Source organism: Sapajus apella, unplaced genomic scaffold, assembly GCF_009761245.1.
Source record: "Sapajus apella isolate SASKATOON/1434 unplaced genomic scaffold, GSC_monkey_1.0 scaffold47, whole genome shotgun sequence".
Lineage (NCBI taxonomy): Eukaryota > Metazoa > Chordata > Mammalia > Primates > Cebidae > Sapajus > Sapajus apella.
Window position 1 is genome coordinate 5,498,620 of NW_022436987.1, and position 13,183 is coordinate 5,511,802.

General features: G+C 35.9%; 1 protein-coding gene and 1 long non-coding RNA gene across 3 annotated transcripts in view; both read right to left on the minus strand.

Moving 5' to 3' along the window:
- The window catches only part of SBF2 (SET binding factor 2), a 479,501-nt gene that overhangs the window by 372,487 nt on the left and 93,831 nt on the right, over positions 1–13,183 (minus strand). For both annotated transcript variants that reach the window (XM_032241013.1, XM_032241012.1), the window contains exon 2: positions 12,626–12,711. In XM_032241013.1, coding sequence (XP_032096904.1) covers positions 12,626–12,711 — 86 coding nt within the window. The remainder of the gene's footprint in view (positions 1–12,625; positions 12,712–13,183) is intronic.
- LOC116525248 lies at positions 394–1,915 on the minus strand. The gene is made up of 2 exons (XR_004257634.1): positions 1,484–1,915; positions 394–798 (listed from the first exon to the last, which is right to left on the minus strand). It is a non-coding gene; the product is annotated as an uncharacterized LOC116525248 (long non-coding RNA).

Consider the following 13,183-nt stretch of genomic DNA (forward strand, 5'->3'; position numbering starts at 1 on the left):
GAAATAAAGGGCATTCAAGTAGGAAGAGAGTAAGTCAAACTATTCTTGTTTGCAGATGACATGATCCTGTATCTAGAAAACCCACAGTCTCAGCCAAAAGCTCCTTAAGCTGATAAGCAACTTCAGCAGTCTCCGAATACAAAATCAATGCGCAAAAATTACTAGCATTCCTATACACCAACAACAGCCAAGCCAAGAGCCAAATCAGGAATGAACTCCCATTCACAATGCCACAAAAACAATAAAACACCTAGGAATACCACTAACCAGAGAGTTTTGTTGCTTATTAATTTTTGTTCTTTCTGATGGAGCTATTCCCTTTAAAATTTCTTGTAAGACAGGTCTGGTGTTGATGAAATCCCTCAACTTTTGTTTGTCTGGGAAAGTGGTCCTCCCTCCTGTTTGGAGAATATTTTTCCTAGATATACTGTTCTAGGATAAAAGCTTCTTTCCTTCAGCACTTTAAGCATATCAGGCCACTCGCTACTGGCCTGTAAAGTTTCCATGGAATAATCATCTGTCAGACATACTGAAGCTCCATTGTACGTTATTTGTTTCTTTTCTCTTGTTGCTTTCAAGATCTTTTCTTTATCCTTGACCTCTGGGAGTCTGATATTACATGCCTTATGCATTCTTCTTTGGATTAAATCTGCTAGCTGTTCTATAATCTTGTATGTCAATATTGATATCTTTCTCTAGTTTTGGGAAATTTTCTGTTATTATCACTTTGAGTAAACTTTCTACCCCTATCTTCTCGACCTCCTCTTTAAGGCCAATAACTCTTAGATTTGCCTCCACCTCTCAAAGTGCTGGGATTACAGGTGTGAGTCACCATGTCCGGCCTTTCCTCTTTGAGATTAGGTCTTGTGCTGTCTCCTATACTGGAGCATAGTGGTGCGATCTCAGCTTACTGCAGCCTCCACATTCTGGGCTCAAGCAATTCTCCTGTCTCAGCCTCCCATGTAGCTGGGACTACAGGTGTGTGCCAGCGTACGGGGCTAATTTTTGTATTTCTAGTAGAGATTGGGTTTTGCTGTGTCATCCTGGCTAGTTTTTAACTCCCAGACTTTGTGATCCACCTGTCTCAGTCTCCCAGTGTGCTGTGATTATAGGCATTAGCCATCCTGCCCGGAGGATTTTTAACTTTTTGAAGATACAACAAGCTATGTTAAAAATAGGCTGCACTAGAGAAATGCAAATCAAAACTACATTGAGATACCATCTCACGTCAATTAGAATGGCAATCATTAAAAAATCTAGAGACTACAGATGCTGGCGAGGATGTGGAGAAATGGGAACACTTTTACACTGTTGGTGGGAGTGCAAATTAGTTCAACCATTGTGGAAGACAGTGTGCCAATTCCTCAAGGACCTAGAAATAAAATTCCATTTGACCCAGCAATCCCATTACTGGCTATATATCCAAAGGATTATAAATCGTTCTATTATAAGGACACATGAACACAAAGGTTCGTTGCAGCACTGAGGCTATTTTCTGGATCTTGTAGGTGTGGCATCATTCTTTTTTCTTTTTCTTTGGTGTTCTCTGACTTTGTATTTTTAAATAGCATCTCTTCAAGCTCACAAATTCTTTCTTCTGCTTGATCAATTCTGCTGCTGTTAAGAGACTCTGATGTGTTCCTCAGCTTTAATGAATCTTTCACTTGGTTTTGAATCCAATAGTAAAATCTAAGTTTTTCATTAGAACACTGTGGTTGTCATAATCAAAGCTATTCCTTATTCCTAAGTTCACAGATACTAGAGGTATTTCTTGTAAATATGGTCTATCTATCTTTGGAAAAAATAAGAGCTGACAACTCTTTAAGCATCAAGGATTCATGTCATTACACTCTTCTGATTTTAATGTTAAAATGCTTTTTCTCTAAATGTCTTTCTAATGACACTTAAATCATCCTAATAAATTCAACTTACCTAAAACTGTCACTTTTCTCTTTGGTTTTCTAAATCTTCACTTTATACAATTTTTTCCAATTTTTGAAATGATCTTTCTAAATTTCCACATGCAGTTGAAATTCTGGATAATTTTTGGCCTGACTTCAAGTATCTTTAAGAGTTAGCCAGAATTAACTATTTAAAAAAGTACATTTTACTAAGGACTTTTATCTTTATAATTAATCTATGAAATTGTCACTCCTTTTTTAGTTTTCATTATATTTCAAAAGAGGTCAGAAATATTCCCACCATCCTCCTTCATGGACACATCTCAATGCAATGCAACAGTAAACTATTTCTGAATGTCAAGTACAAGTTACATAGAAATTCTTCTAATTAAGATATATGTGTATAATTCCAAGGCATTTCTTGAAAGTAAGTCTAGTGGTAATAATTTGACATAAGAGTAGATACAGCCATATCATTGTTAAATTTATATTTCATTAATGAGTTTTTAGTTTTCAAGAACTAAAAAACTTTTCTCCAATAAATACATATATTTGTTTATTTTGTCATCTTAGTAATAACTCTGTCACCCTAAAATTTTGTACATTGGTGACTTTTTATAGACCCGTAAGTACCACTAGAGGCCACCAAATACTTCTTTTTATTAAACTGACATATTTGCAAGTTATTCTGGCTAGCTTACAAGGAGATGACCATGCATGATAATATCCGTAACAGGGAAAGTTCCATCTGACCTCTCAAAGAATTACACAAACTCAAGTAAAAAGATGTAAACATATTTCATACAGTAAATAGGATGTATAATTTGACAAAAAGTTTTATGAGATCAAAATGGGGGGGTAGGTAGTATAAAAATTCATTCCCTATATACCTTTGAAAATAGATTATATGACTTAGCAATATGGTGTTCTCTCAAATTGCTGTTGTCCTTCATAAGCAAATTATTTATATAAAAACATATACCTCTATATAAATAAATATAAACATACAGATACATAACATCCTAGAGTTCAGTATTCTTTCCCACATATCACAAAGTCTTTCACATATAATGTTTTTAATATCTAAAGTTGGCTACCATTTACAGCAATCAAAACTTTAAAAAGAAGTCTTATTGTCAAAGTCACCTGACTTTTTTTTTTTTTTTTTTTTTTTTTTTTTTTTTTTTTTTAAGACAGAGTCTTCCTCTGTCACCCAGGCTGAAGTGCAGTGGTGCGATCTCGGCTCACTACAATCTGCCTCCTGGGCTCAAGTGACCCTCCCACCTCAGCTTCCCAAGTAGCTGAAACTACAAGCATGCATGCACCACCATGTCCAGCTAATTTTTCCTTTTTTTCTGAGACAGAGTCTTACTCTGTTGCCAGGCTGGAGCGCAATGCACAATCTCGGCTCACTGCAACCTCCGTGTCCCAGGTTTAAGTGATTCTCCTGCCTCAGCCTCCCACGTAGCCGAAACTACAGATGCGTGCCAATTTTTGTATTTTTAGTAGAGACAGGGTTTCACTATGTTGGCCAGGATGGTCTCAATCTCTTGACCTCATGATCTGCCTGCCTCAGTCTCCCGAAGTGTTGGGATTATAGGCATGAGCCACTGTGCCCAGCCAATTTTTCTATGTTTTGTAGAAAAGGGTTTCACCATGTTGCCCAGGCTGGTCATCACCTCACATTTTTTAATATACCCAAAATTCTGGCTTGAAGAAGCAAACCTGGCATCTGGCAAAATAAACTGGCACCTGAGTAAACTCTGCTCTGCCTTTCTAGGTGAAAGTGCTGCTTAGGGTATCCCACATCCCCTCACTTCTTCCAGCATCTTCCTCCTTTCCAATGATAAATAGCAGAAACCAGAAGGCCCAAGTAGCATCCAAAGATTCTGTACATCCAAGGCAAACTTCCAAAACAAAATGGGGCTTATTGCTATTGTACTGTCCACCTTCTCTGCATATATACTATTTTTCAAGGGTTTTCAGAAAATCCAGAAAAACTAATCAGTCATGGTTTTGATTTTCTGTCTAAAAAATCTTGGCTTAAGTAAAGGTCTCAAAGTCCTAAGTTTTCTTTAAAAAAACTTTATAGTGTTAGCTTTCACATTTAGTCTATGATTCATTTCAAGTTACTTTTTGTGTATGGTTTAAGGCCAAGTCAGGCTCATTTTTTTTCCAAATGGGTATCTTCTTGTTCCGGCACCATTTGTTCCGGCTATCTTTTCCACAACTGAATTACATTAGCAACTCTGTCAAAAAATCAATTTATGAAGTCAGGCACAGAAAGATAACTACTACTCATATGTAGAAGCTAAACACAAAAAAACAAAAATTTGAGCTCATAGAAGCAGAGAGCAGAAATGTGGTTATCAGAGGCTGGGAAGGATATGGGGAGGGGAGGAAAGGAAGAGATTGGTTAACAGATACAGAGTAACAGCTAGATGGGAAAAATAAGTTCTAGGGTTCTGTAGCACCATAAGGTGAATACAGCTAATGATAATTTAGTGTATATTTTCAAAAAGTTAGAAGATTTTGAATGTTCACAACAATAAGAAATGATAAGTATTTGAGGTGATGGTTATACTAATTACCCTGATTTGACCATCACACATTGTATACATGTATCGAAATACCACTCTGTTTCCCATAAATATGTAGAATTATTACATATCAACTAAACATAAAAGGAAAAAACAAAAAAGATAACACATGATTTTCTTTCAATACAGTGGAACATTTCAGAAAAAATAAATTTATGATATAGATGTTAGTTTGCTTCTAGACTGTACCACGGATCTACATGTCTATTCCTTAAACCAATACCATACTGTCTTGATTCCTGAGCCTTGTGGTATGTCTTTAAACCAGGTTGTGTAAGTCTTCCAACTTTGTACTTTTCTTTCCCAGATAGTTTTTAGCTACTTGATATAAAACATGCCTTAGAGATTTATTCATTTCAGTTCCTAAAGCTTTCTTTCATACTGTTTTAAAAGGTAACTATAGTAAAATACATGTAACATAAAATTTATCATCTTAACAATATTAAGTGGACAGTTCAGATAGTGTTAAATACACTCACACTGTTGTGCAACTAAACTCTTTACATATTGCAAAATTCACAATCTATGCCCATTAAACAACTTGCCATTCCTCCTTTTCCCCAGCCCCTGGCAACCACAATTCTCCTTCCTGTCTATATGAATTTGACAACTCTAGGTAACTCATATTAGTGAAATCACATAGTATTTGTTTTTTTGTGTGTGTGTGACTGGCTTATTTCCCTTAACATAATGTCCTCAAGGTTCATCCTTCAGGTTGAACCTTGCACAACACAGTAAATGTTGGCACATGTTGTGACATGTGTCAGAATTTTCTTCCTTTTTAAGGCTTAATAATATTCTGGAGTGGGTGTGTGCGTGCGTGCGTGCGTGCATGCGTGCGTGTGTGTGTATCACATCTCACTTGTCTATTCATCTATGGACACATAGGTTACTTCCACCATTTGACTATTGTGAACAATGCTACTATAAATGTGTATGTATATTTGTTTGAATCCCAGCTTTCAGTTCTTTTAGGTATATACTCAGAAGTGAAATTGCTAGATCATACAGTAATTTTATTTTCTATTTTTTTTTTGAAGATTCTCAATATCATTTTCCACAGTGGCTGCACCATTTTACTTTCCCACCAACTGTGCAGAAGGGTTCCAGTTTCACCCTAATCTTGCTAACATTTGTTGTTTTCTGGGATTTTTGTTTTGGGTGTTTTTTTTTGTTTGTTTTGTTTTTTTTTTAAGAGTTGGAATCTCACTCTATCACCCAAGCTGGAGTTGCAGTGGTGCAATCATAATTCACTGCTGCCTCCAATTCTGGGCTCAGGTAATCCTTCTACCTCAGCTTTCCTAGTTGCTGGGATTGCAAAAGTGAGCCACTGTGCTTGGCTTTTTTTTTTCCCCCATGGCAATAATAATGGGCATGCAACGGTATCTTATGGTGGTTTTAATATGCATTTCCTTAATAATTGGTGATGTTAGCATCTTTTCATGTGCTTGTATATCTCTTTATCTCATATTTTTAACAGCTGTACTATGTTCTAATGAGTGGGTGTGGTACCATTAATCCAACCAGTTCCCTACTAATGGTCACTTAGATAGTTTCCAATCTTTTGCATACAGGTAATTCATACAAACATATGTATATAAATAACCATACAAATCACTTGGTTATAGATAGCCCCAGCTTATGCATGTTTTTCATTTACTCCTTTTCACTCTCACAAGCATTTTGGTTTGAATAAGATACAGTCACCCTAGTTTCAGATTAAGGATAAGATAAATTGCTAGAAGTGAAATTGGGCAAGAACTACCTTTGATTTAACCTTCCAGGCTATTTGTTACCCAAAAACTCACCCCATATTAGAAATCTAGTAATAGAAAAAGATATTTATATTTACCACTTTATTATAAAGGATAAGACTAAGAAACAGACAAGTGGAAGAGATATACAGGGCAAGGTATGGCAGGGAGGAGGTGACAGAGCCTCCACACCCTCTCTCAGGTGTACCACTTTCATAGGACATTAGTGTGTTCACTGGTCAGGCACAGTGGCTCATGCCTGTAATCCCAGTGCTTTGAGAGGCCAGGGTAAGAGGATTACTTGAGGCTAGGAGTTTGAGACCAGCCTCCGGAAGACAGACTCTGTTTCTGTGAAAAATAAAAAAAATAGCTAGGCATGGTGGCACACATCTATAGTCCTAGCTATTCTGTAGACTGAGGCAGGAGATCGCTTGAGTCCAAGAGTTTGTGGTAACAATGAACTATGATCACACCACTACACTCCAGCCTGGGTGACAGAGTAAGATCCCGTCTCTTTAAAAAAAAAAAATCTGTTCATCAACCCAGAAGCTATCAGAATCCTGTCATCTACAGGTTTTAATGGAGGTTTTATTAAGTAGCTATGACTGGTTAAATCACTGCCATTGGTGACTGATCTCTATCTCCAGTCCTTCTTTTTCCCTACTGGGGCTGAAAGTTCTAAACCACTAAATGCATAGTTGCTTCCTCTGGTGACCAGCCCCCATCCTGCAACTATTTAGGGCCCCTCAACCCAAGAGCCATCTCACTGGCATACAAAACACAGTAAATCACAAAGGTTTCAGGAGCTCTGTGCCAGAAACTGGGGAGGAAGACCAAACATTTATTTTTTCATTATACCACAAAGACCAAATTAATGATGTCGAAAAATAAAATGGTCAAGGAATATTAAAGATAAGGGAAACATTCTTTGGATTAAGCATGAACAGTGTGGCAGAGGAGAGCTATTTGTTCACTAAATCTGTTGCCTTCTTGTCTTAAGCACACATCTAGGCTTTATTTGCCAACCTCCTATTACAGCTAACTGGCTTTGTGACTGACTTCTGATCAACAGAATATGGATAACATATATTGCCTCCAGACAAATCCCATAAAACTAACTTACTATCCTCCATGTTTTCTCTTACTACTCTGCCCACGGACTACTGATGCCCAAAAAGATCCTAAGTACTGTAACCAAGCACCCCCATTTTTCTGGAGGTGATTTAATTATTCTTTTTTCTTCTCTCTTCTCTCTCTCTCCCCTGCATCTCCCCTCTTCAACTCCCTCAGAACTGACAGCTACTAGGAGGGCTTGCTGAAAGTATGCCCACTTGGCCACTTTTACAACTTATTTTTGCCAGGAAGGTGCCCCAAATGCCTAGCAGATAACTGCCTGGTAGCAGGGGGACCGCTGCCTTTGCTCATCTCCTCCCCTGCCTTATAAAAACGCCTGCTTTCTCCTCCAAAGGTGGAGTGGCACATTTAAAGGAAGAACACTTTGTGCCTCTTCCCCCAAGCTAGCTTTGAAATAAATTCACCTTTTTTGTATCAGACATCACTCTTGTTAATTGAACTCTACATGCAGTGAGCATCTAACTTGCTTTTTGGTTACAGGACCACATTTTGAAAATGGCAAACCGCACTCCCATCTACCCTACTGCCACTAATGAGCCTTTATGTAAGCAGGGGGAAAAAAACAAAAACTTCTATTAAGTTAAGCCACCAAGATTTCCATGTTTATCTATTATAAAAGCTAGCATTACCTTAACCAATTCAGAAAAAGTTAACTTCAACTTTGTGATTTCAGGACAGAAAGGACATAAACTATACTTTAGAATAAATCCCCAAAATGTAAGTGAGACAGATGTATAAAATGAGAGAAAATAAGAAATTATAACATTACAATTATTAAAATATTAATAGATGATCACCTAATAACAGCCCTGTAGGAAAAGTATTATTATCAGAGAGAGCAAATTAACTTTGCTCAAGGCTTTAAAATTTCAGATCCCATATTCTTTCCACTGAACCACATTAGCCTCTTAGAGAAATTGGGACAGCAAATGAAGAAGAACCATTAAAAGCATTTTATAATGAAGAAGAAACAGGATAGTAGCTAAAAGATGAAGTCAAGGAAAGTTTTTTTTGCTAAAATTATAGATACAATGGAAATGGATGAATGGAAACAGAAGAGTAGCAAAAAGAAACTGGAACTTAAGAAGTACAAAATAAGCCATAAGGTGATATGACAGACAAGCACATGAGAGATGAGGGGCAGTATGGTACCGTGGAATGAAGGCCGGGCTGCCTGCAACAACACAAAGATGTAGTGGGTCAGGCCTACGTAGTTCTACATCTTCCTCAGGAAGTTCTCTTTGGTCTTACAACATCAGGTAGAGGAGAACCCCAGCATGAAAAGAAAACTTTGTCTAAAGTGGTTCTGAGAGAAGTAGTGACTGTAGGGGAAAGATTTTCTAGCATAACTGAGGGTATTAATGCACTAGAAAAATAAACAAAATTGAGAGACATGAGAATTCTAGCACAGGATAAACAAACCATTGTAGTGAGTATGGAGGAGTATATTAGAACCCTAACACCAAGATTAACTAATCTCATCTTCAGCGATGATAAAAGGACCTACTACCTCAAAATGCACCTTCCAGACTTCATCAGGTTGCCTACCATGTGGTTCCAAACAGTCTGGAAGTGGGTACCAAAAATATGAGCTCAAACCACCATTTTCCAGCTTAAACCCCATTTATATCCACTTGCTTTGTTGTGAACATAACTTTTAAAATCCTTTTTTTAGTTCTTAGTACGTTTTAAAAGCCATGTCTTCATACTTCATAGCAGTATTCTTAAGTTTTCAGCTTCAACTCCATACTAAATCAAGAGTCCTTCCACACACCCTTTATACCAAGCTCTGGACCATCTTTAAAACTGAATATTTTACCTTGCATCCTACCTTAGCACTGAGGCTTTAGATGCTATCTATAGTATCTACCATACATAGCTTTTACAAACTTTTTAAAAGCTGTGTTCTTGTACTTCTGAAACCTCTCTTGCTGGATAGTATCTGCCTATCTTTATTCTAAATAATTACTTATACATCTAGCTTTATATACTTACATGAAAGAACTTAAATTTTTACTTATCATATTTTGTTTTCTTAAACATCCCATAACTCCTTCCTTTTAAAATGTTTGTGAACACTGATTCTGTCATCTCATTCTCTTTTCAAGCATATTCTTCCACAAAAAGGAGAAAAAATTTCTTCCATCCTTTCTACACTCAGTTTCCTAACCAAATAGTATTCACATCTATGTTAGATGGTATGTACATCTATGCCATTTATTGTGTTTACTGCATTCTAAACAGCTTAAAGAATTCTACTTATACTTACCACTCTGCCCTCAAATAACATCCAATATTAAAGCTACTTTTACCATGTTACACCTGCACAATTTGGAATACAAGCTCTTGTTCCTCTCTTTTCCTCAATCTACATTTACAGAAGACTGAATTCATATGGCAGGTAGTCAAATCACTAGTGTATAATTTAAATAACAGAACTAATTTCTTAAGAACATTAAAATTAGAAATTCTAACTGAATGCTTGCTTCTCTTTTTCAAGCCACAAAATTTACTTATCACAGTACTTTAGTCTTCTAAGAAAATCAGGTATTTCTAACAAAAGCCTTAGTAAAGCCATGACCTACTAAGATTGTGGCATATTTTCTGAATCATGATATAAAAAAATTCACTCCTGAGACAGGGGATCTTAAAAATGAGCTAAGGTCGCTCGGGCGCAGTGGCTCACACCCGTAATCCCAGCACTTTGGGTGGCCAAGGCAGGCAGATCACCTGAGGTCAGGAGTTTGAGACCAGCCTGAGCAACATGGTGAAACCCTGTCTCTACTAAAAATACAAAACTAGCCAGGTGTGGTGGTATGAACATGTAGTCCCAGCTACTTGGAGGCTGAGGTAGGAGAAACTGCTTGAACCCGGAAGACTGAGGCTGCAGTGAGCCAATATGCCACCACTGCACTCCAGCCTGGGCAACAAGAGTGAACTCTGCCTCAAAAAAAAAAAACAAAACAAAACAAAAAACAAAAAACAAAGAAGCTAAGGTCAAAAATACTATTTTGCTTTAATTCTTTAAGCTGTTTAGATGTCCGTGACACAGCCAATAAAAATATTGTTCCTATAATCAGGAATAGATTGTTAACCATAGAATGCCTCTGAAAAACAATTTAATTTTCTTTGAAATGCTGTCACTAAAATTAACTGCAACTTTATTTATATGACTGTCTGTGGTTTTCATGTATGCCTAAAAAGCACAAGAGAAAGATAAAAATATCCCAGAATTGGAAAAGTAGTCATTATGTTTGGTTTAGCTTACTTTCATATTTTTATTTTTAAAATCCATCTGAATTAAAGTTCACCATTTTTCAAAAGAAAAAAAAAGAAGGCAATTTCTTTATGTAAAAATGAAAAAATAAATTCAGCATCCTCTAAATTAAATTTGGAATTTAATTAATTAGTGAATGAATGACTAAAATCCTTTTCCACCAGTTGTAAGGCTGAACATGTCTACTTTTCATTTAGAACTCCAATACATCAAGTATGTGTTCCCTGGGAAGGATAAGTGGCAACAGAAAATAATTTGAATATAATATTATGTTCTGAACCCATGTGTGTTCTCAGATAAAATAAAGTTGGTCCCTATTCAATAACACTCCTCAACCTTCTCTTAACATTTTTCAGCCTTAGTTCTTTCAAATCATAGAATTTTGTTTTCAGATTCTGCATTCATACTAAAATACTAACTATAGCTAATGCCTTTCTGTATTTACACTAAAATACTAACCATTTACACTCAATCACACTAAAAGGGACATTGAAACAGGGTTTAAAAGCTTTTATAAAAAATGCCTATTTCTTCACACTGAAAGGCCAATTGCTGGTATTTGCAGGCATATAGGGAAAAAGAGAAAGGAATGCAAAGGTTTCTCCAAAAAGCCATTTTCCTTGGATCCTCACATTCCTTCCCCATTTTTAATGCCAAAATTCAGGATTTACCCTCTTTGTGGGGCCACAGAACTCTCAGCTTTCTTTACATGGCTGAGTTTTAACAATCAAAACTAAGCACTTAGCAATGTATCTTCAATTTTCAGTGAAGCAAAACTGGACAGTCATTAGCTAGAATGAGAAAATTTACAATTTTCAATACAAAATATCTAATAGATATTTCTGATCCATGCTAACAAGAGAATGAACAATTGTTCCTGTGGGTGAGGTGCTGAGCGATGCTGAACAAACAGTAACAACACTAATTAAACAACCAGACAACTCATTTATGAGAGACATTGTTCTAAGCATTTTATGTGTATTTTTTCCACTTCATCTTTACAACAACCTATGAGTTTAATATAACCATTATCCTCATTTTATAGGTAAGTATTCTGCTGCTCAAAGTAGTTGAGTGACTTGTTAAAAGTCCTACCATGCAGCTGAGATTTCAACTTAGGCACTCTGTTACAGAGCCTGCACTCTTAACTATCATATTATATCAAATGTGTTCTCAACAGGACTCCTTTGAAGAACACTGCTTTTATGTGTGTATGTGTATATGGATCCATAAACACAATGTAAATAAGAACACACACACCCCCAAGTAAATTTGAAGACCCAAACTTGATAGACATATTACAAAGTACTTTAGTAATCACCTTTCTAGTCCCTCATTTTATCAGCATGGATCCACCACCAGATACAATATCTTGGGCAGCATAAATTATGTTCAACCAATAAATTCCTCTAAAATGACTAACAACAACAACAAAAGGAGTTGACTTGCACTATTATAAGATAACTTTCAGATCGTGTGGCTAAAAAAAAATCTAGTTTGTGTTTTTAAGACCAAGTTCAAACCATGACAGGTCACCATTAAACAAACATTTGGTTTTTTATTTATCTGTGTTTTTTTGTTTGTTTTTACTAAGACAATACCCTGGCCATTTTCAGGAAAAAAAAAAAGTATAATGTATATCCCTGAAGCTACTAGGCTAAGAATTTTACTAAAGAATCAGAGGAATTTTTCTGCTTCTGAATATATGGAAATCATCAATTTCATCTTTAATATTAGAAGTTTAAATGAGAAAAAGAAGAACAAAATACAAATTCTAGAATCAACATATTCAAAGATAACTGTACTTGGGGGACTACGAAGGAAGATGATTATTTCTGGTACTGCAATATCTTACAATTATCAAATTATTTAATACCAAATGTAACATAAATGTAAAAATCAATGTGACAAAAAAGAAAAATAACATTATAAACATGCAATAATACAACAACCACTTACCAACTCAATTCCCTGTGGAAAAGGTGTATCATCCCAGTCCTTCTGTGGAAATCTCTGGATGATTTTCCCCAGACCGTCTCCTGACCCTGTTAATAAAATCATAGTAAATCAGTTATAGGATACTAAAAAATACAAATATTCATTCTACTCTTATTTCTAAATGAATATTTGGTAAATACGTTAATAAACTGATTAAACATTTTCAAGTTTTAAAAAACATATAAGTATTCACCATCTAAACATTATACAGTTGGACCTCCGTATCCACAGGTTTTGCATCTGCAGGAGTCACCCAACCATGAATTGAAAATATTTGGGAGGAAAAAAACAATCAAATTAACAACACAACAATTCAAAAATACAAATCTTAAAAATACAGTCTAACAAATATTTCCATACCATTTTCACTTATTAGGCACTATAAGTAATCAAGAAATTATTTAGAGTACATAGGAAAACATGCATAGATTATATGCAAATACTATACCATTTTATATAAGGAATTTGAGCATCCATGGATTTTAGTAACTGTGACAGTTCTGGAACAAATCCCCTGCA